The sequence below is a fragment of the Triturus cristatus genome, chromosome 4_1, assembly GCF_964204655.1.
Source record: "Triturus cristatus chromosome 4_1, aTriCri1.1, whole genome shotgun sequence".
NCBI lineage: Eukaryota > Metazoa > Chordata > Amphibia > Caudata > Salamandridae > Triturus > Triturus cristatus.
In genome coordinates, this window is record NC_140585.1 from 223,677,740 (window position 1) to 223,698,719 (window position 20,980).

The 20,980-nt window shown below is 46.1% G+C and overlaps 1 protein-coding gene across 1 annotated transcript in view; it reads left to right on the top strand.

Moving 5' to 3' along the window:
* LOC146854137 (cystine/glutamate transporter-like) overlaps nt 1-20,980 on the top strand; it is a 478,984-nt gene that overhangs the window by 365,398 nt on the left and 92,606 nt on the right. The window contains exons 8-9 of the mRNA XM_085651904.1: nt 423-526; nt 12,194-12,290. Of these exons, the coding sequence (XP_085508030.1) occupies nt 423-526; nt 12,194-12,290 (201 nt within the window). The remainder of the gene's footprint in view (nt 1-422; nt 527-12,193; nt 12,291-20,980) is intronic.

Genomic DNA, 20,980 nt, shown 5'->3' on the forward strand with positions numbered 1-20,980 from the left:
TTAAAACTGTGGTGTGTGGTTGAAAGCCATTGTGAATGTATGAGTCTTACACTGCAGAAGATATGTGAACTTTTATTATGGACGATTCAAGTATTTTGAACTGTGCTTAAGAGCAGTAGAGCCTTGTGTTGTGGACCTCATGAACTGCATGTGCGTGATGACCTGAGAGAACTTCCTGAAAATTTGATGAGTCCTGTGCTTGGGAGCAGGTAAGTCTGATGCTCAATGTATGCAGAGTTCTACTGAAGAGCTGCTGATTGTGGCAGAACAACACATACATTTTAAGTAGTGAGACAAAGAAATGCAAAACGTGTATGAAGTGTGTTCTGACTCCAAATTTTAATGTAGCATATTGAGCTAAACTACTATATATGTTCTCTGCTGTGGTCGGTGCTCTAAACATATCTTATTTTCTATTCTAGAGCTTTGCTGATATTGCTCTCAAACGATTTTCCGCAGCCATCCCCATCCTGGTGGCATTGTCATGCTTTGGATCTCTGAATGGAGGGATTTTCGCATCTGCAAGGTTATGAATTAGGGGTATCGGAACAGGAATACAGTATGGGTGCATGGATTGAATGATGGTACGGGTCAGGAGTTGCATATGTATCTTGCCTTCAGGATGGGCTTGTGGCCATGCAATTTAGTACATTTTCAGAAAAAAAGTAACATTCATGAGGCACCTATATACCTTCACTGGGAGAGTACCACGTTTTGGGGATTGAGGGTAGTTAGATCTGGGCAGATTGGTTTTATATAACTATTTAAAAATTGGAGAAAATCCATCACCTGAAAGAGTCTAGGGAATATTTTCATTCTTGATTGTATAAGAGACGGCGAAGGTTTAAGGAGTGAAGTGGCTGAATGTCCACTTCACCCCTAATACATCAGATTCCAACTCTGTTATCTCATGAGTAATACCAGTATCAGATCTTGTACACATTGGTCTTGATCACAGACTAGCTAGTAATCTCAGATCTTCTCAAAATGCCCCCTTATGCAACAAGATTCTTGAAGATTCATCCAGGGATGCCCCTGAAACAGTGGCTAATTGTAAGTTATCTTTAATCATCCGATTGGTTCTATCTACTAACCTATTGGCTCTCAGATAGTACAAAGCTGTGGTTAAATGAGTTACAGATGAACCTTTTAGGAAATCTTTATTCTCCTCAGAGGTGAATTGCACTCCTTTGTCTGATATTAAAGTGTTTGGTATGTCCTCCGTAAAAAATATGTGTCCATGAGAAAATGGATCATCACTTTTGTAGTAATCGAATGAACTACTCTGGTTACTATCCAATGGGAATGGCAGTCTATTAATACTATCATGTACCCATCATGCCATGTAGAGTATTTAGGAGGTCCTATAATATCTACTGCTAACTTGTCCCAAGGTTTACTTGGTACTTGTATCGGGGACATGGGCATTTTCCTTACTTTTTATGTTTTGCCACTCTGAGCATGTTATATAGTCCTTCACTGTATTCTCTAAAAGGGTGTTCATGTCTGGGAACCAGTAATGGGCTCTGACCTTGCTTTTTGTCTGACTCCTACCAGGATGTCCTTAATGTGCAAGTTCAGCTATCCTATCCAATAACTTTCTGGGTGGTACTAACTTGTCTACCCCTTTTATTAGTTTACCCTCAATGTTGAATTCCTGCCTGACCGTCCAAAAACGTTGTAAATCTTCTGATAACCCATACTGTTTGTCAGGCCAGCTATGGGTAATTTTGTCTCTCACTCTGGTTAAGGTTTCGTCTCCCATTCTTCCTTACTGATGGCTGCTAACACTACTTCCAAAGTGTATTCACTTGACACTCTTCATGGGCTTGATGATTCTCTATGGGCATCCTTGAGAGGCAATCAGCTGCTAGGTTCTTACGTACTGAAATGCATTATATTCTGTAGTTATACCCCTCCAGCTCAAGCACCCATTTAGAAATACTTGGTGTTTAAAAATTGTGCATCAAAGGTTTGTGATCGGTGCGTAGGGTAAAAGGTAGTCCCCAAAAGAAGTACTTAAAGTGTAGGATGGCCCAATAGCAGGCTAGAGCTACCCTCTCGATAGTAGAAGAATTAGTCTCTTCCCCTTTGAGTGCATGTAATGCAAATGCTGTCACTTGTTCTAGTTTATCGACAACTTGTGTAAGGATGGCCCATAACCCCTTAGTGCTTGCATCAGTTGTCAATATTGTCTTCCTCTTGACATCAAAATTACGTAGGGTCGGAGCTGCAGCTATAGTTTTCTTAGTATTGTCAAATGTGTCTTGCTCTTGTTTATCCCATACAAAGTGTACTTCCTTTTTTAATAATTCTTGTAAAGGTGCCACTTTTTTTGCAAAATTTCTGATAAACTTGGACATGTATTCAACCAGTCCTGAAAACAACTTCTTGAGTTCCTCTTCATTAGAAGGTGGAGGTGCCTCCATGAATGCTTTAATCAAATCAAATTTGGGTTTTATTCCATCTTTGGAGATAGTGTGTCTGAGATAAGCGACGGATCCAACACCAATTTGACACTTATCCAGGTTTAGCGTAAGGCCAGCCTCCCTGAGTACTGTCAAAACAGACCTTACAATTTGGTTTTGTTATTCTTAGTATTGCCATAAATCAAAATGTCATCTTGGAAAACAAGAATAATTTTAGGACCCTCCAAAATGTGTTGCAATATACATTGGGAAACCGCTGCCATGGAAGCTAGGCCACACAGCATTCTTAGATATCTGTAAGCTCCACAAAGAGTTACGAAAGATGGGCAAGACCTAAAGTGTGGGTGGGGCTCTACTTGATGGTATGCTTGTGACAAATCAATTACACTAAAATAGCCAGCCTTCCTCATAGTACACAATATTTCATTTATCCTCTGGAAGGGAAATCTATCCACCCAAATGCTATAGTTCAGGTCTCGGAGATTCACACGTGACCTTATTCCTTTTCCCCCTGCTTTATGTGTGACTGCAATTGGAGCGAACCACTCAGAGTTTTCTATCTGTTCAATTACTCCTTGTTTTACCAGTTTCCTAAGTCCGTCCCTCAAAGGTTCTTCCATGAGAAGAGGAATAGGTCAAACTTTGTGTACCACAGGACATGCCTTATTTTTTTATGTTATTTTGTGTTGAAAGGTTTTAAGCACCCTGGATCGTCATTGAGCTCTTCTGGGAATTCCTTGCAAATGGCATCACCCTGTGCACATCCTCTCACATAGAAGTACTTGTTCAGTATTGTTAGAGTCTAGCTTTATCCCCAACTCCCTTTGATATCTCCAACCCAGCAAATTGGAACCCTGTGCTGTCACATAAATCTTCCCAATGGTGAAACGTCCTTTGAACTCTATCCTCATGGTGGCCATGCCCAGTAAAGTAATAGGATCCACTGGTGTGAGAAGTTGGCCTGGTATATGCTGTCTTCTAAGTAAAGTGGGCACCTTGCACCAGTTCAAACAACCCTTATGGTGATTTAAGAGATCAAAGGTAACCTTAGAAAGCTATCCAAGTGGTAGCTGTTGAGAGAAGCCTTCAGGCTTAGTCTTGAAGGAATGTTAAGCAGCTTGTTTTACCAGGATGCAACCTTATAGTATTGGTTAAATGAAAGGAGAACCACACAGCAGTTATAAAAAAATATGTATTTATTAATATAACACTCTCTAGTATGACACAGTATCTCCTACACAGAGATAATCACAAAGCTCACAATACTTAAGCATAGAAATGACAGTAAATAGCACTAATACACTGTGGGCCCGGGGGGGTGGGGACCAAATCATATACTAAAATAGTGGTATAAGAACCACAACTCAAGTCAAGACAGTGTCTAAAGGTTGTAGAATTGCTGGGATCCCAAGGAACCACCCAAGGTGAGTAAGTAGGAACCCTACTGAGGACAGTTGCAGTGTAGGAACACGACCGCGTGCTCTGTACAATTCTATGGGGAAGTCGCAGTTGAAGTTTTAGAGTTTAAGGACCCTTCCCAGTGGACTTCGAAGAAACCCCATGGAAGTTAGGAGGGTGGAGAGCCACCCCACCCGTGAATACGAGGTACCCAAGTTACCTATCCAAGGGAAGCCGGGTGCATAGATCTGGAGTGGCATCAGAAACCGCCTTTGAACTCGATGAAGGACTTGGAAGAAGAGCCGCTGCTGGAAGGAATAAAAGTGTCAGTTGGAATCAAAAGGTGGATTCTTGTTGAAGGGTACCTGAAAGCAGAGGACACCAGTTATTGCATATCTCCCCACTGCGATTCTGGCTTGTGCATTATCAAGATCCCCCCCGTTATAATTGTCGCAATTCATTTACTTTCAGCTTCTGCTAATTCCCTATATAAATCCTGTTCTAATTTCTTATTCTTCCTCTGATCTGCCCAGCCGTATCTTAAAGTCTCCTCTCTTATGGCAGCTGGGAAATACATGGTCTGGCGCAGTAAATTATATACGAATAACAAAAGGGTAGGACAGTTATTAGCCCGACGCACAAAGGAAAGGGTTCTTTAGGGGGATATCTCAGAAATAAAGGATCCTATCCTTGGCCCAATTTTTGTTCCTTTAGCGATTCGCTAGTCTTTTCAGAGGTTTTACCTAAATGTATACATGGAAGATACCCGCTATGAGGATAAAGAATTGGCGGAATATCTTATGGGTTTATATTTTGGAGGACCATGCTTAAGTGAGGGTATGAGAGAGATCTTTACGAGTGCCCAAGCAGGTGGGGGAGGCCCCGGATTCTTGGAGGTCGGCCAACATAGCGGTATTTCCAAAAAAGGACAAGTCCACTAATGAGTTAGGCTCTTATCGACCCATCACGTTGATTAATAGCGATATAAAAGTTTATGCTAAAATTCTAGCTAATCGCTTAGCTAGGGTGATCAAGAGATTGGTTTCTCCCTTCCAGAATGGTTTTGTTCCTGGCCATAGCACGACTGATCTTATTCGGCGGACGATTGCTCTGTTCGATGCCTCAAAGAATGCCGGAGACCCTATGGCTCTAATTATGTTAGAGGCAGAGAAAGCCTTAGGATCTCCTGGCCTTTTTTATGGGCTATATTAGAAAGAAATGGCAGAGGAAAAGGATTTATCAGGGCCATCCAGACGATGTATCGAAACCCAGTTGCTCGAGTGGTTGAAATGGGAGGTATGTTCGACCAGATTACAATCTGCCGCAGAACTCGGCAAGTGTGTCCTTGTTTGCCCTTACTATTTGCGCTATATACTGATCCCCTCATTAGAAAGATCGAGCAAAATAATAGTATTTTAGCTATGCATAACAAAAGGGAGATACTAAGGGGCACATTAGGATGGCGGCCGGACTTTGTCCGCCCGCCATCCTGACGTGAAGAGGGACCGCTCGCCATAAGGGCGGGGGTCCCGTGGGGGCAAATAGGATGCGCCCACCACAGTGGCGGGCGCATCCCGCATATTTAACATTGCGGCGGGAGGTGCTTTCAGCACCGCCCGCCGCAATGTTAAAATGCATGTTGCACATTCCAATGCACAACGTGACAGGCCCCGCACGGTTCCTGCCACGTTGTCTATTGAAATGCAGGGGGGGTTCCATAGATACCCACCATATGCACCCACCAGAGTCCCTGGGGGCCCGCAACGGGCCCCCACAAGCAATCCCCGCATGCCTTTCCGGCATGCGGGCATTCCAGCATGTTTCCGTGCCCATAGTAATATGGCTAGCAGTGTCTTACAGACACCACCGCCATATTAAACTCTTTTCTGCCCGGTCGACTTGTTGACCGGGCGGAAAAGCGGCAGACGGTCTTCCAGTCCGCCGGGGTCCCCCCCGCCATAGTAATATGGCGGGGGGATATGGGTGGCGGGCGGGGACGATCACGGGCGGGTTGCCACCGCCATACAGGTGGTGGCAATCCGCCCGAGATCCTAATGGGCCCTAAGATCCTTGCTTATGCGGACGACTTGGCCGTCACCACCCCCAACCCTGCCGATGGCTTGGGCAAAATTGGAAGGGAAGCAATCCGTTTTGGACGTTTTTCTGGATATCTCCTCAATCAAAGTAAAACCCAAGTTGTGATAAATAGCTTAGTTCAGCCTCCTGATTATCGGGTAGCCCCTAAGGCGAAATATCTTGGGGTACATATAATAGAGAATGTAGAGAATACTGTTGATTTAAATTTAGGTCCATTACTTCAGAGGTTTAAAGTTGATTTTGCCTGAATGAATAACCTAAAACTTACATTATTAAGGAGAAGTAATGTGATTAAAATTATATTTCTTCCTAGAATTTTTTATTTTTTTAGGGCCATTCCGTTAGAGGTAGAAAGCTTTTGGTTCAAATCCCTAAATCGCATGATGTGCTGGTTTTTATGGGCTGGTCAACACCCCTGAAGGGCCTTCAAATTTTTTACTCTTCCAAGAGATTGAGGGGGGTGGGCCATCCCTAATTTTCAATTGTATTATTGGGCATCGATGTTACATCAGATGGCGACACTACTAACATGTGCTGGAAAGCCAGGATGGGGGGGCGCTCCTTTAGGTTTTTGGCTGCCCAATCCTGGAACAAACTACCAGTATGCCTTCGATTGGAACCCGTTGAAGGCATTTTTAGGAAGAAACTAAAGACTCTCCTGTTTCCCTCCTGAATAGACCTTAGTACCTGCTCTTGCTGCCTTACCGCAGCGCGGGGACACACTGTTCTAAGTGTAACCATGCGCTTTATAAGATTCGTTAACATAACATAACATAACAAATGGCTCGGGGGTGATGCGGTGTCTATTTGCGAATTAGTGATGGGTACTGAAGCTAGAGGATGTCTTCTACGACAGATTGAATACGGCTATTTTAAAAGGGTCAGATTCAAGGTTTTGATGGGCGCATTCAAGGTATGGACAATCGTCCGGAAGAAATATGGTCTAGGTCGGCTAAATAACTACACTCCTCTATACGATAATGCTCTACTCCCCGATATCTTCAAACATGGATACATGAAACAGTGGTATCAGAAGGTGTTGAGGAAGATTGGCGACCAGGTCGAGGAAGGAGTGATTCTTTCCTTTGATACAATCAAGGATAAGTCAGGCATTGGTTATAACCATTTTTTCAAGTACCTACAAGTAAGGGATTTTTTGGGTAGAAAATTAGGGAGAAGTGCGGGTGTTTCTCATGTGGCACTCGTTGATTTGTTGTTAAAATCTCCACCTTCTTTAGCTATTTTGTATAAATAATTAAATAAAGAAATGGTGGATGACCTTATGAAAGACACGGCTCATTGGGCAGAGCTTTTGCAAGTTGGGGCGGAAGAATGTGAGGATTCCTTGTATATGGCTCAGACAGCATTCATTGCTGCTAATTTACAGATACAGTGTGACAAAACTTGGTTTAATCTTTACATCACCCCAGCGAAGATTGTAAAGTTGGGGGGTTCCACCTGCACTTGTTGTCCGCTTTGTGGATGCTTTGCTGCAGATCTCACTCGCATGTTTGCAAACTGTCCCAAGCTTAAAAATATGAAAGAAGATGTTGGTAAACTACTTGAAGCTCAGTTAGGTTTCCGGGTTACTCTTTCCCCTAGTTTACTGGTCCCAGGAGGGAGCGATATGGGAATTTCTCCGCGACATCAGACCTTTTTATTTATCACTATGACTGTCCTTAGATTATGTTTGGCCACAGCTTGGCAAGATCCCGAATCACCATCTGGGCATCAATGGCTTGGGAGACTCTTAGCAATATATCGTTCTTAAATAGCAGTTTACGAACGTAGGGGACGCAGTGCACAGAGAAGGGGCATGGAAATTTGGGCACCAGTTAGTCAATGGATTAAAAGGGTGGCAACGTAGGGAATTTAGTAAGTCGAATGAAGGAGTACCTTCGGCTGTAGTATTAGATTTTTTTACTTCCCTGATCTCTTTTGTTGTGTTGTTGCTTTGTAATAAATGCGGGATCCAATTCAGGGGTGAGGTGTTGGGCAGGGAGGGGGAGCTGGAAGGAGTTATTGTAAATACTGTATTGTATTTGTAAAGAAAAACATTTTTGTGGTGAAATAAAGAATAAAAAAAAAATTAAAGCAGAGGGGACAGGGTCTGGGTCATTCATGACTGACCAGGGGCTCAGTAGACAAATGCCCAAAGTTGGGTGCTTCAGGTGTGTTGATCGAGTTCTTGACTCTGCACATGGGGACCAGGAGGCGTCGAGGATGACCAGGAGCTGGATACGAGCTGTCCCATGAAGGATGTTGAGCGCTATGGGGTCGGTGTCCAGCTGGAGCACCAAAAAGCCTTGGCAACGGCAACACAAGCAGAAGGTGAAGGATGGTTACGGTTCGGACCAGCAAGGTCCAGGAAACTCATCAAACACAGGGGAGTCAGGGCAGGCCTGGAGCAACCCGGGGAGCCCAAGAAAAGCAAAGTTGATCCTCAAGAGGACCCACAGGCTGGAGGCAGAGGATTCGCAAGAGGACCACAAGCGATTTCACCAAACAGCCCACGGAGCACTCGGTATGAGGAAGCCGGAGTTCTTGGTAGGAAATGGTGCCAGAGGTTGGGGCTACTCATAGCCCAATGCCCTTGTTCGGGAAACGCCAACAAGCATATGCACTTGCAAATGTACGCAGTGCACAGGGGTTCAGGTATTGCAGCCCCCACAAAGGATTCTGACCTCAAACTCAGTGATAGGGCAGCACATACCTCGAGGGATGTAGAAACCCACCTCCTGTGTTGCTGAAGCCTTCGTAGTCTGTAGGAGCTCAGGGTCAGCAGATGGGACAGCAGTGTTGTGGTGCCTGTTAATGCAGGGGAGTGACTCCTTCACTCCAAGGGAGATATCTTCAGTTGTCCTTGATGCTCCACAGGTCCTGCACGGATCCTGTATGGTGCACGGGCACAGACGATGCTTCAGACTGAGAGGGAGACGTAGTCGAGCCCAAACGAAGTGTGGGAGGTATGATTCCACAATGTTTGACACCAAACATGATAGGGTTACTTTCAGCCGTTTTAGAGTTGGTCATCACGCGGTCGCATAATGCCACTCTATATGTCGTAAATGGCTGATGCACTGACAACCCGGGAGATCGGACTCCGTAGGCTGCAGGGGTGTCCTGCTCATGAAGTGGCACCTTCTCACTTAGAACCAAGCACCCTGCTTTCAGGATTGTTAAGGCCTGCTATAGGGGTGACCTATAGGTTTTAAGTGCAGTGACCCTTAGATATAGTAAACCTATATCTTAAGTAAGTGGTGCATGCACCAACTTACACAGGCTGCAATGGCAGGCCTGTAGGTTCTATTTTGCCTGGCCTCTAATGGGTGGCATAATACATGCTTCAGCCCATGGGAGGCCTCTGGAGTACCTATTCCCTGGGTACATAGGGGACCATATACTAGGGACTGACAAGGGTACCCCAGTATCCAATCTGGAGTGTACCAAAGTACATAACATAACAGTTTAGGGAGAAAGCAGATAGACTGGGTCCTGATTAGTAGGATCCCAGTCAGACTAGTCAAAACAGTATCACATTCAGCAAAAAGTGGGGGGTAACCATAAGAAGCAGATCCTACTTTCCTACAACTGGGTTTGACTATCAGCATCTTGTAAGCTGTACCCTTTCTTAACAAATGTATTCTCATGCAAAGATTTTGCAGTGATGGTGTACGCGGAACACGGGTCCGCATACACTGTAACTACTACCACATCCAACAAATTCTTACATAAGGGATATGTACCTTGTGTAGTACCTCCTTTATTATCAACTTGGAAAACACATCTCTCCCTAAACTCTTCCTCTCTCCCTACTACATATATAGCTTAACTTTGTATATTTCTGCAAACTTAAGCATAGTGGCCCCTCTTGCTACATTTCCTACATACGCAAATTCGGAGAGGGCAATTTGGGATTGTTTGCTAGATGATTAGTGTCCCACACCTATAACATCTAGAATTTCCTGTTTCTGAGTTAGTTTTGGATTTGTTTATTCCAATGGTGGTTCACTTCTCTTAGACTGTGCTTTCTTTCCCCCTATCAATATGTGCCTTCTTCACTTCTTAATTAGGACTAGGTTGTTTCATAACTTTGATACACTCAGCCGTTTGCTCTATACATTTTGCTAGCTCTACGGCTTTATATAAATTAGGGTTGCATGCAAGTAACTTTTCCTATATTTTTATATTGTTAGTGCACCGTACCAATTGGTCATGTATCAACGAATCACACACCCACCACATTCACATGTTTTAGAAAGTCCTCTTAGTACTATATACTATACAACTATATAACTCACAATCTTTTCATTTCTCTCCTGAATTCTACTGAAGAATTTGTGTTGCTCCAAAACCACATAAATCTTCTGTTCAAAATGTTCTTCTAACTTCTTTATGGCTTCTTGGTACAGATCCAACTATTCTGTGTCAGTATCATCTTCACTGTCTCTATTGCTATCCCCTAGAGTTTCAAAAATGTTTCTATCCTGTGTTCCTAAATTATGGACAAGGATTTCTTCCTTCCTGTATAGAGTGAATTGTTTCCCATCTATTGCTACTAGGTATGATTGGAATAATGTTACCCACTCTGGCCAGGGTAATAAGGGGTCACCTATTTTATGCTTGCAACTGCCATATTTTAAATTTACACGGGTTGTACAAATAAAACAGGCAACTGAGTAGGATGAATAATATAGCTAACTATAATTTACTCTTTATGCAGAAGTAAGGTTCTTTTAGGTAGCATTGTATTGTGACACTACATAAATCTGTTGCTATATGTATAAGTCAAAGTATGTCAAACACACATGCAATACTAAATTGACATTTACTATACTTACAATATGGCTGCTCAAAATCAAGATAAATCATGTTGTAGCTTTTATCACATGGCACACAAAACAGAGGTTAAGGGTGAAGTCACACATCTAAACTACAGGTGAAAAAGTTCACTCCCTCAAAGCTCGGGTTGATCCAGTACTTGCACGTAGCAGTGAGTAACTAAAAATACTAGTGGATGTGTAGTTAATAGTGCAGAGAGGTAATATTTTGCTTCCATGTGGGGTTCCTCAGGGGTCTTCCCCGAGCCCTACGCTCTTTAATGTTTACGTATCCTTTTTGGCTCCTTTAATTGAGTGTTTCGGCTTTTGTTTAACCTCCTATGCCGATGATACTCAAATTGTGATCTCCCTTCAACCAGGGCAGGAGAAGGCATCGGGTGAGAGGCTTCATGATTGTATGGGAGCAGTGGGAGGCTGGATGACGCAAAACTGCTTAAAGCTGAATGCTGGTAAAACAGAGGTAATCCTGTTTGGGAATAATGTTAACCTTTGGACCCTTAGTTGGTGGCCAAAGGCTATGGGGACCCTTCCAGTACCCTTCAGGAAAGTCAAGAACCTGGGTATGGTACTGGATGAACATCTTGACATGCGTGATCAAGTGAATGCCGTGGTCTCTGCTACCTCCTATATTCTCAGGACCACAAGGAAAATGTTGCCTCTTTTACCGGCAGACTGTAAGCGCACAGTGGTAACGGCCTTGATTATGTCAAGACTAGACTATTGTAACAGTCTTTATTTAAATATGCAGGAGTGCAGCTTACAAAAACTCCAGATGCTCCAGAATTCAGCAGCCAGGCTGCTTACTGGAACCTCAAAATATGCATCTATCTCGAGCTCAATAAAAAAACTTCACTGGTTGCCTGTAAAAAAGCGAATCCTCTTTAAATCCCTTTGCTTAGTCTTCCGAGCGCTCCAGGACACAGGCCCACTTCATCTGAAACAACAATTTCAGTGGTATGTGCCTGGAAGATCGTTACGCTCGTGAGGAGCAAAACTAACTGTAGTACCCACCACAAGGAGAGCTAGATGGGGAGGCAGAAGCTTTTCCGTTGGGGCAGCTAAGGCCTGGAATGAGCTTCCTTTTAGTTTGAGAAACTCTAAGGACCTATTTGCATTTAGGAAAGCGCTCAAAACATGGCTGTTTTAATTCTTCTGGCCGGAACTGTTAGTTAGGAGGACTGTAGCAAGCGCCAGGACACCTTAGGGTAACCGTGCGCTATATACGTTTTACTAACATAACATAACATAACTAAAGTGAGTGAATGCCGTCAGTATGAAAGAGCAATGAATTGATGCCCGCGGCCAACCTCCGCACTCTCATGAGATGCTTTGGTAGCCTCACAAGTGCTGTAAAGGGTAATGCCCATACTCAGAGTCCCACATTTGTTTTTCATGACTTGAGACTTCTCTTATTTTTTTCACCAACAGGATATTTTTTGTAGCCTCGAGGGAGAGGCAGTGGCCCGAGCTCTTCTCCATGATCCATATTGAAAGACACACACCTTTGCCTGCTCTTATATTGATGGTGAGTGATGCCTCATAATGCCTAAACACCGACCTTTTTTCTTCCAAATCTTTAAGTCCATTTCCATACCAAGCGTTTTGAAGTATAGCCTTATAACCCACCATAGTGGCCAGAAATCAGTTATATGACCAAAGTAAACAGAGAACAGAGGCGGCTTACAACTTACAAGAACAATACTGAAACTCTTTGCTTTGATGTCTATTTGTTTCTGCTTGTATTTTAGAGTCGAATACCATGCGAATGGCGTTACTGTGCTAGGTATGTTATGTGCCGTGTCTGTACTACAGGAGCAGCCTGTAGACCCACATGGACAGGGGCATGGATTTTGTCAGGATAACAAGTTCCATATAGGTATCAGTGTTGAAAAAAAAAGATTGAATTTAGCACAAAACCCATCAATGTTGAAACATTGTCGAGAATCGTTCAGTAAAAAGACTTTATTGACAGACTTTAAACAGTTAAATATTTTCCAACATTCATAAACTTTGCTTTCTGGAATGTGTCTCTCTTTATTGGAATAAGAAATCGTTTTTTAAAAAAAATCTTTACTCCGTTTTCTTTGTTTTGTGATCACCCTTGCGCCATCTTTACTCTTTCCAGAGCACTGTGGGGGATATTCTCAAGAACTTGCGATAATCATCGCGAACCTAAGCTAACGCAATGTTACATAACGCCATCTATCGCGGGAAACTAACGCCGTGTTAACAGCGTATTCTCAACACGCCAGCAACAGGTGATAGTTCTCCGACAACTTGTCAAATGTCTGCGGTAAAATGACTGGGACACCAATAAAAACGGAAACCTCAAAGTGAAAAAAGTTGAGATGGGCCCAACAGCGATTAAAATATCTGCAATGCTTGCTATTGCTATTCCCACGCCAGTTGGGAAAATTCACCATAAAAGCTGCAAAAAAAAACCCAAACAACTGAGAAGCACTATGGAGGAAGCTGGAGCAACTACAGAGGCCAACCAGAACCCCACAAACCCCTAGCAAGTAGCAAGTTGGCCTGCATCGACAATGTGCCCAGAGGAGGCCCTCCCCACACATCATTTATCTCACACGAACCCATGCACATGTGCTGAACCTAGCAAAGCTGTGGGTCCATGAGCCACACTGACAATGCAAGTGACACTGCATGACGATTAGCATGGCTGCAGTGCAATCATCATGACATGGTGCACGCCACAACACTGAGGTGGCTGAGTGTGGACCACATCCATAAAGGAGCAGGTCACACTCTGACACATCCACGTGCACAAACAACCCCTGACGTCATCCCCCTTACGTCCATGTTGCTTATGTTGTGGGACTTGAGTCACAGGGTGCATCTCTGCATGAGGGTGGTTGAAAAACGCCTGAATATCTCCTCACCACCTTATCCACAGGTGAGGACTTTCGCACAGCTCATCACCTTTTAACACAATATTGGACCAGCCATCACGGCACCTAACGCATGGTTCTCCATTCCCTTAGAACCATCATTACTGCAGATCCGGCCCCTCCTGAGTCCGCATACGGCTATCCTTTTCCCCCAAGCACTATCCAGGTGAACCTTACCCTTAATCCACTATTGTTCGCCCCTATCACTAGCGCGCTACGTTCTATGCTTTCTGCCTTGGACTTATCTTCAGCCCACCCGGCATACCCGTATTTGCACAGCCTTCACACCATTAATCGCTCTCTTGTACCCTAGCGCATCCGACACAGCCTGAAGTTCTCCTTGCCCTGCTTGGCACAACTCTCACGCTCACAACCAAGCCCTCAGGCCATCAGCCACTCGTACCTTCTGGGCAGAAGTACCACGCGCACGATAACACTCGTCGTACCCTTGCGCAGCCCACACTGCCTGTAGTTCTCCGTTTCCCTCTTGGCGGTGTTCACTCGCTCACAACCAAGCCCTCTGTCCATCAGTTACTCGTACCTTCTTGGCAGACGTACCACATGCTTTTCGTATATATTTTGCTGCAAGCATTCCGGTGATTTTATCCTTTATCCTTTATATAGGCTCTTCATTAATTGTCACCGTGCATCACCTTCCTAAGTCTAATCTTTCGCCATTTCATGGTCGGAGTGCACTCAACCACGTGCATGTTGCGCCTGCTTCACACCGTGACTGCCCTGCGGCTGGCACAATGTTTTACGGCTCTGTATTAGACGTTCCCTAATCTCCTTCCCTTTTCCTCATTTTCCACAGGCTATTTTCATTGATTCAGGCTTGCACCTTAACTGTCCTGATGATGATCCTACTATTTTTAAAGGATTGAAACGTCGTCGACTAATGTAAATAGTTTGCACGTTAATCGCACATGATAAAAAAAGTGCAGTTACTGTTTCTCTAAGCTTGTTAGAAATTGTCTCAATATTCCAGAAGCTACCCCGTCTTGCCTGATATGTTTTTGTTCTAAATGTTTTTGTCATGTGTTCATGTAGGATGCAGGATTGAGCCCCACGTAATTGCTACGTTTGTATTTTTGTTCATTGACATTTTTGATTTATTAAATTGATTGTCCGGCTGGACACTCGCATTATAGTACTGATTCAAGCCTTTAATTATCCTATTTACTCAACTGTTCTGTGGATTATCAGATGACGTGTGCAGCTTTACTTGGAATCTTGGCTCAATGGGATGTCTGTGCGGCTGCGCAGACTTTTCTACAACGTAGTTTCATTAAATATCACGCTAGTGTCCCATTTCTGGTTTTGGATGCCCCTGCTCATGTATAACATGATTGTTCCTTCGGCTTACCTAATTGGATGTCATCGCTTTTTTCTACCAATGACAAGGATAAACTGTTAGAGGGAATTGCATATCTTTGCACACTTACCTTCATGGATTAACTGCTTAGGTTGTCACAACTCCGCTGTCTGCATGTTTTACTCTTATTTCAAAAGCTCAACGTGCCTTTAGATTTTTCTATGGACTTGACATTTTTTTCTCAGATTTTGTCTTTTATTTGTTGTGGAAGTTCCTCACCGAAATTTTGTACACTTCCTGACTTTTGAACTCTGTTTTTGTTCTTCTGTCTATGTCCTATTGACTCACCAGGGGCAGGGTGTTATATGGGGTTATGAGGCCCTTTGGAGACATTGTCGACATTGCTAAGTTTGCATGTGTTTGCTGGCCCCATGCTGCTGCTTTTGTGCACGTCTCTGTTAGAGTTTGTTTTCGTGACACTTTGCCTCTGCCCTGTACATGATGACAGATTGTTTTACACGTTCTCAGTTTAGCCTGAAGATTCTGTCTGGACATGATGTGCAAAGTCGATCAACAATGTCTCTTGTTATTCTGTTCTGGTCAGTCCATATTACCTGGACAAAACATGTTTGCAACAGCTGCAATATAGGAGAATCATGCTTTGATATGACATGGTTGCATGTTTTTGACACACACTCGAAGAAAGCCGTTCCATAGAGCTGAGCTCTGCTGTTCCTATGATATGAACCTCTTTGCGTTTAGGCTTTCAGGTTGGGGGCCTGCTAATGACGCCTAGTGATCTTTAGTTATGTTAAATTACTTCTTACTGCCAAGGGGAGAGTGATTAAGCCTAGTTATTTTAGCTTTTTTCACAGTCTTAATTGAATGACCGCCCCTTTTGTATTCTATGTTATTTTAACAATGCGGATGATGCTGACTTTACGCATTTTGATGCTGTTCGTGGTTCGCATACTGTTTCATGAATCACTATAGTCATAATGAACATTTTGAACGTATTTAGTGACTTTGATTATTGTTATTGTGGACAAGTACGAGAGAGCAAAAGATTGTCTTGTTCTGCGCTGCCTGGGTGGTCGTCCGGGGGTTCCTGGGGGTAGGGGTGGTCCTGGGGGTGGTGACGGTTGGTGTTGTGGCCCTCTTGCGTCTCCAAGCTGCATGATTAGTAGCTCTATGGCATCTGTTGGTCTTCAGATGTGGCTATGGGCTGGGCTCCCTTTCTACTGCAGGTTTTCATCCTACTTAAGACCAGGAAAAAGCATGTCTTAAGTCCCTGCTGCTAACGTGCCTTATCGCCTGTTTTTGGCCCGCATTGCTGATCTGGCTGGTCGTTTAGAATATCGGGAAGTGGTGTCATCGTGAGTTTTTGGGCGGGAACGCCTACCTTGCATATGATTAGCGTTAGTGGTCGCTGTCAGCCTTGGCGGTGTTTTTAGCGGCAGCTATCGCAGGTAAACTGGCAATGTCGGCTGTTAGCGCAGGCTTGTGAATAGGGCGATGTATCTATCACCACTTTCGTGGCGGTAAAGTGCCCCTAAATCGGCGATGTGTCCTTGAGAATATGCCTCTGTGTGTTCAAGTATCTCATTGAGCAAATATTTTAATTGTTTGTCAGTGCTAAATTCTAGAATTTGTTTTCAACAAAGATATCTAAATGGACCTGGTTAAGATGAAAACAGCTATGTTGTGTGGTCAAGAACAGTTCCTTTGCCAAGGACATGAATTAGTCCCTGGACTGCTGAGCAATTGTCCTACATTCTAGTGTCAATATTTAATGTTGTTTTTAGAGCCATCATGTGCTTGGAATGGGAGAAGACAGGACCAAATAAAATTACAATGCCTTCGTGAAGTAAGGATTCAATTACTTGCTGGAAATCTTCATTACTCTGAACACTCTTATTCTCGTACCAATACTTACTAGATGAGGTGTTTTAGCTAACCAATTATAAAAAGGTAATACAAGGGGACAGAGCCCACAGCACTTCCTGTACTTCCCCAAGCCATTCAAAGGAAAACAGGTCGTGAAGAGGAACTGAAGGGAGGGTCATAAGAATTGGTACGAGAAGAAGGGTATTTGGAGTAATAAAAATTACTGGTAAGTAATTGAATCATTACCTCCTAAACCCCCTTCTCGTACCACTAATTCCGAGATGAGGATATACCAGGGCACGTGTCACAACCTGTTTCCTGACAGACAACAAGTACTCGCAAATGATGCAACACAAAAATTATTTAATGCAATCTTTAGGAGCGAAAATCTTTGGGGGAATTTCAGCTGCCAATTCCCGAGTACCACCATTCATAGAATCAGAATTCTGTACAACCAGGCTGTAATGAAAGACAAAAGTAGATGATGTTGCCAAGGTAGCATATATCCAAAACAGAACTCCACTCACCTCAGCCCAAGAAGCAGTCATACCATGAGTGGATCTTCCCTGTATTCCACCCGGCAAGGCAGTGTGCTGAGCAGCATAAGCGAAATTAGAGACCATATCCACCTGTTCAAAGTTTGGATAGAAGTCTTTTGTCCCATATGAAATTCACATTGTTGAGATCTACCCAAATAAATTTGAACAGCTCTCAGCACATCCAAAGTATAATAATAATAATAAAAGGGATCTTATCATGCGCAAACATAGCCCAATGGGCGTCAAGGCGCCTAATTCCAAATCCAGCTCATAGCAAAGCCCCTGCAGCTCAACCTATGTAAGCTCTAGAAAAGCACCACTGTTGGACCCGGCCTCGCAGAACGGCCCTCCGTGCACCCGCACCACCGAAACCTGGTACCTGCAGCCCCAACCACCCGGCCCAGCCGGTCCCTCCTACCAGAACACCCGCACCCGGCCCGGACATCCCCGTCCATGGCCTCCCTCCTTTCGGCCACCCCGGGCCCGCATGCCCACTTCATGCGTCAAGATGGCCGCCCGGCCCCAGCGCGACCCTGGCCTAGAGGCGCCACTCCGGCTGGAGGACATCACACTTCCAGGGGGATGAGAGAGGGAGGAGCAGTTTCTATCGCACCTCTGGACTCCCCTGGGACGATGGGTTTCGATCGGCCCTCCGGCCTCCCTGAGAGCTGGCTCCACGCCTGCTGGGTGTCTGGGACTCCTCCCGGCCCGGCCCTGAACGAGATCAAAAGACAATAGCAGGAAACCCCGACAAGCGACCCCCAGGTGACAAGACCCCTGCCTCCACCGACCCCGGACATCAAAGAGGGGTCGACCTATAACAAGGGGTGCTCCGGGCCGGTCCGGCAGATTCGACGCTGGAACAACGTAAGCCTGCTGAGTGACTCGCGGCTCCTGAAAGATCGTAACATCTCTGAACTTGCGCCTAGCCTGCTGAGTGACTCGCGGCTCCTGAAAGATCGTAACATCTCTGAACTTGCGCCTAGCCTGCTGAGTGACTCGCGGCTCCTGAAAGATCGTAACATCTCTGAACTTGCGCCTAAGCCTGCTGAGTGACTCGCGGCTCCTGGAAGATCGTAACATCTCCGAACTTGTGCCTAAGCCTGCTGAGAGACTCGCGGCTCCTTGAAGATCGTACACCTCCGAACCTGTACCTGAGCCCGCTGAGTGACTCGCGGCTCCCCCAGATTCTCACGGCCCCGCCGGACCCCGACTACGACCCCGTATCCCCCGGCTCGAGGATTGTGAGCTGTGCGCCGGATACGTCCCTGCTTGAACTTTTGCCAAAGACTGTCCCGCTACCCCCCTACCTTTCCGAGACTCTTGAACCCGTGCACACCGTGTACATATTTGCCGTGATAGCCTACTTGATAAAGATTGTTTCTGAGAATAACCGGTGTGATTACTCTGTGTCGTGTGGCGCCAGAAGTACGATCCTAGCTGCGAGATTCCTCCCCCTGGGGAGTCTCCCGCCAGTGCCCGGCTACGATACTTTGAGGGTGGGTCTCAGGGTAGTCAGGACCCCCTTTCCGGGCTCCTCTGAGGTCGCCGTCTAACATTGGTGGCAAGCGACGGGATTCGGGCCCATCACCTAGAGATCGTACCGTGAACAACGGACGCACCACCGACAAGGATGGCAGAAGGAAGCGCCATGAGCCCCGCAGAAACCAACGCCAACAGGGTGTTCCAGGTGGAGCATCTAGAAGAATATACACACAAGGAGCTGAAGCAGTTTTGCAAAGAACTTAAAATCGCTACCACTGGTCTCAACACGAAGGAAGATTTGCAGAAAGCACTGAAAACTTGGGTGGAGACCGGGGCCTCCCGCCCGGAAGGCACGGGGGAGCGCCCCGACGAAACCGAACCTCCCCAAAGTGAAAGCAGCAGCAATCAGGTGCGAGGAGGCGTACCAGACGGGGGCTTCTCCCCAGAAGAACTCGCGGACAGAGAGAGAAGCCGCAATCATGAACTAGAGCTGGCCAAACTCAAAATTGAGGGCGAGTTGAAGTTAGCGGAAAAAAAACTAGCGGTAGAACAAATGCGTGTACAAGGCGAACTGGAGGAGAAAAAGCTCCAACGGGAGCACGAAGGAAGGAAGCTCCAGCTGGAGCACGAACGCAGCTTAAAGGAACTCGAGCTCAAGGCCCGAAACGAGGAAGGGAGGCCCCCAAGTAACCGAGAGACGGTCTCCCCAGCGGAACAGAAGGTCCACATCCCGAAGGATGTGGTCAAGGAATATTATAAAAACGATGACATTCAGCAATGGTTTCGGGCCTACGAGGTCGCCATGACCTCCCATCGGATCCCGGAGAAGGACTGGGGGGCGGGGTTGTGGGGGCGGTTTCTGAGCGAAGGAAGGGACACCCTGCTCGACCTACCCCTCTCCCTGCAGACCTCCTACAGCCACATGAAAGAGGCTCTACTCACAAGATACGGCCTCACCCCAGAAATGTACCGTCAGCGGTTCCGGGACTGCAGGAAGATCCCGGGCACCACATGGGTGGAATATGTAAACTTTTTCAGTCGGGCCTTCGATGGGTGGACCAAGGGCAGCAAGGTCACCACCCTGGCCGAACTCACTGATCTCATGTTGTGGGAACATCTAGCTGCGAACTGCTTCGTAGAACTACGTCAGCATCTGCTGGACAGTAAGCTCACAGATCCCCGGAAGCTGGCTGTGGAGGCCGACCGCTGGACCAACACCCGGGTCTCCCGGGGCATGGTAGGAGAGTACCCCCGAACCAGTCAGGGACCACCCCGCCAGAGAGGAGGAGGGAACCAGGGAGGGCCGAGAGAGTCCCAGCCTAGCCCCCCGAAGACACCACCTCCACCTTTCCCGGCGCCCCCTCCACCAGTAACCGGGCCCCCTGGGAAACGGGGACACCGGGTGACCGTCACATGCTTTCGCTGCCAGAAACCCGGGCACTACGCCAATGACCCAGAGTGCCCCATGGCCCCCCAAGTCCCCCCGACGAGACAGATAGCCAGCGTAGCCCTGGGGGAGGGGGTAGAGGAAGCCGAAGAGTGGGAACCCGCAGCAATGGCCCTAGTATCCCTGGGAGATAGGGAGATGATCCCTGGTAGCCTCCTCCCCTCCAACACCCAGAAGTATGGGCAGCTTGTCAAAATCAATGGCCACCAAGTAGAGGCCCTGCGAGACACCGGGGCCAGTATCACCGGTGTCCTCAGGCACCTAGTCCCCGAAGAGCAGATCCTCCCCAACGTCTTTTGCCCTGTGATATCCGCAGACAATAGAGAGAGCATGTGCCAGGTAGCCCTGGTGCCATTTGAGTGGGGAGGGGTGATAGGTAAACTCAAGGTGGCCGTAAGAACCTCCCAGCCGGTCGACTGCCTTTTAGGGAACGACCTAGAGAGTTCCCCATGGAAGCACGTAGAGCGTAAGGCCCACCTGGGAATGATGGGACTCCCCGAGTGGGTGTGCGCCACCACCCGATCTATGTCCGCCCGACTCACTCCCCAGAGGGAGGTCGAGAGCACCCCGATCGAAGAGATCAGAACAGTCCCCGCCGAGGGTCCTTCCGTCCCCCCATCAGAAGGGTCCGTCGCT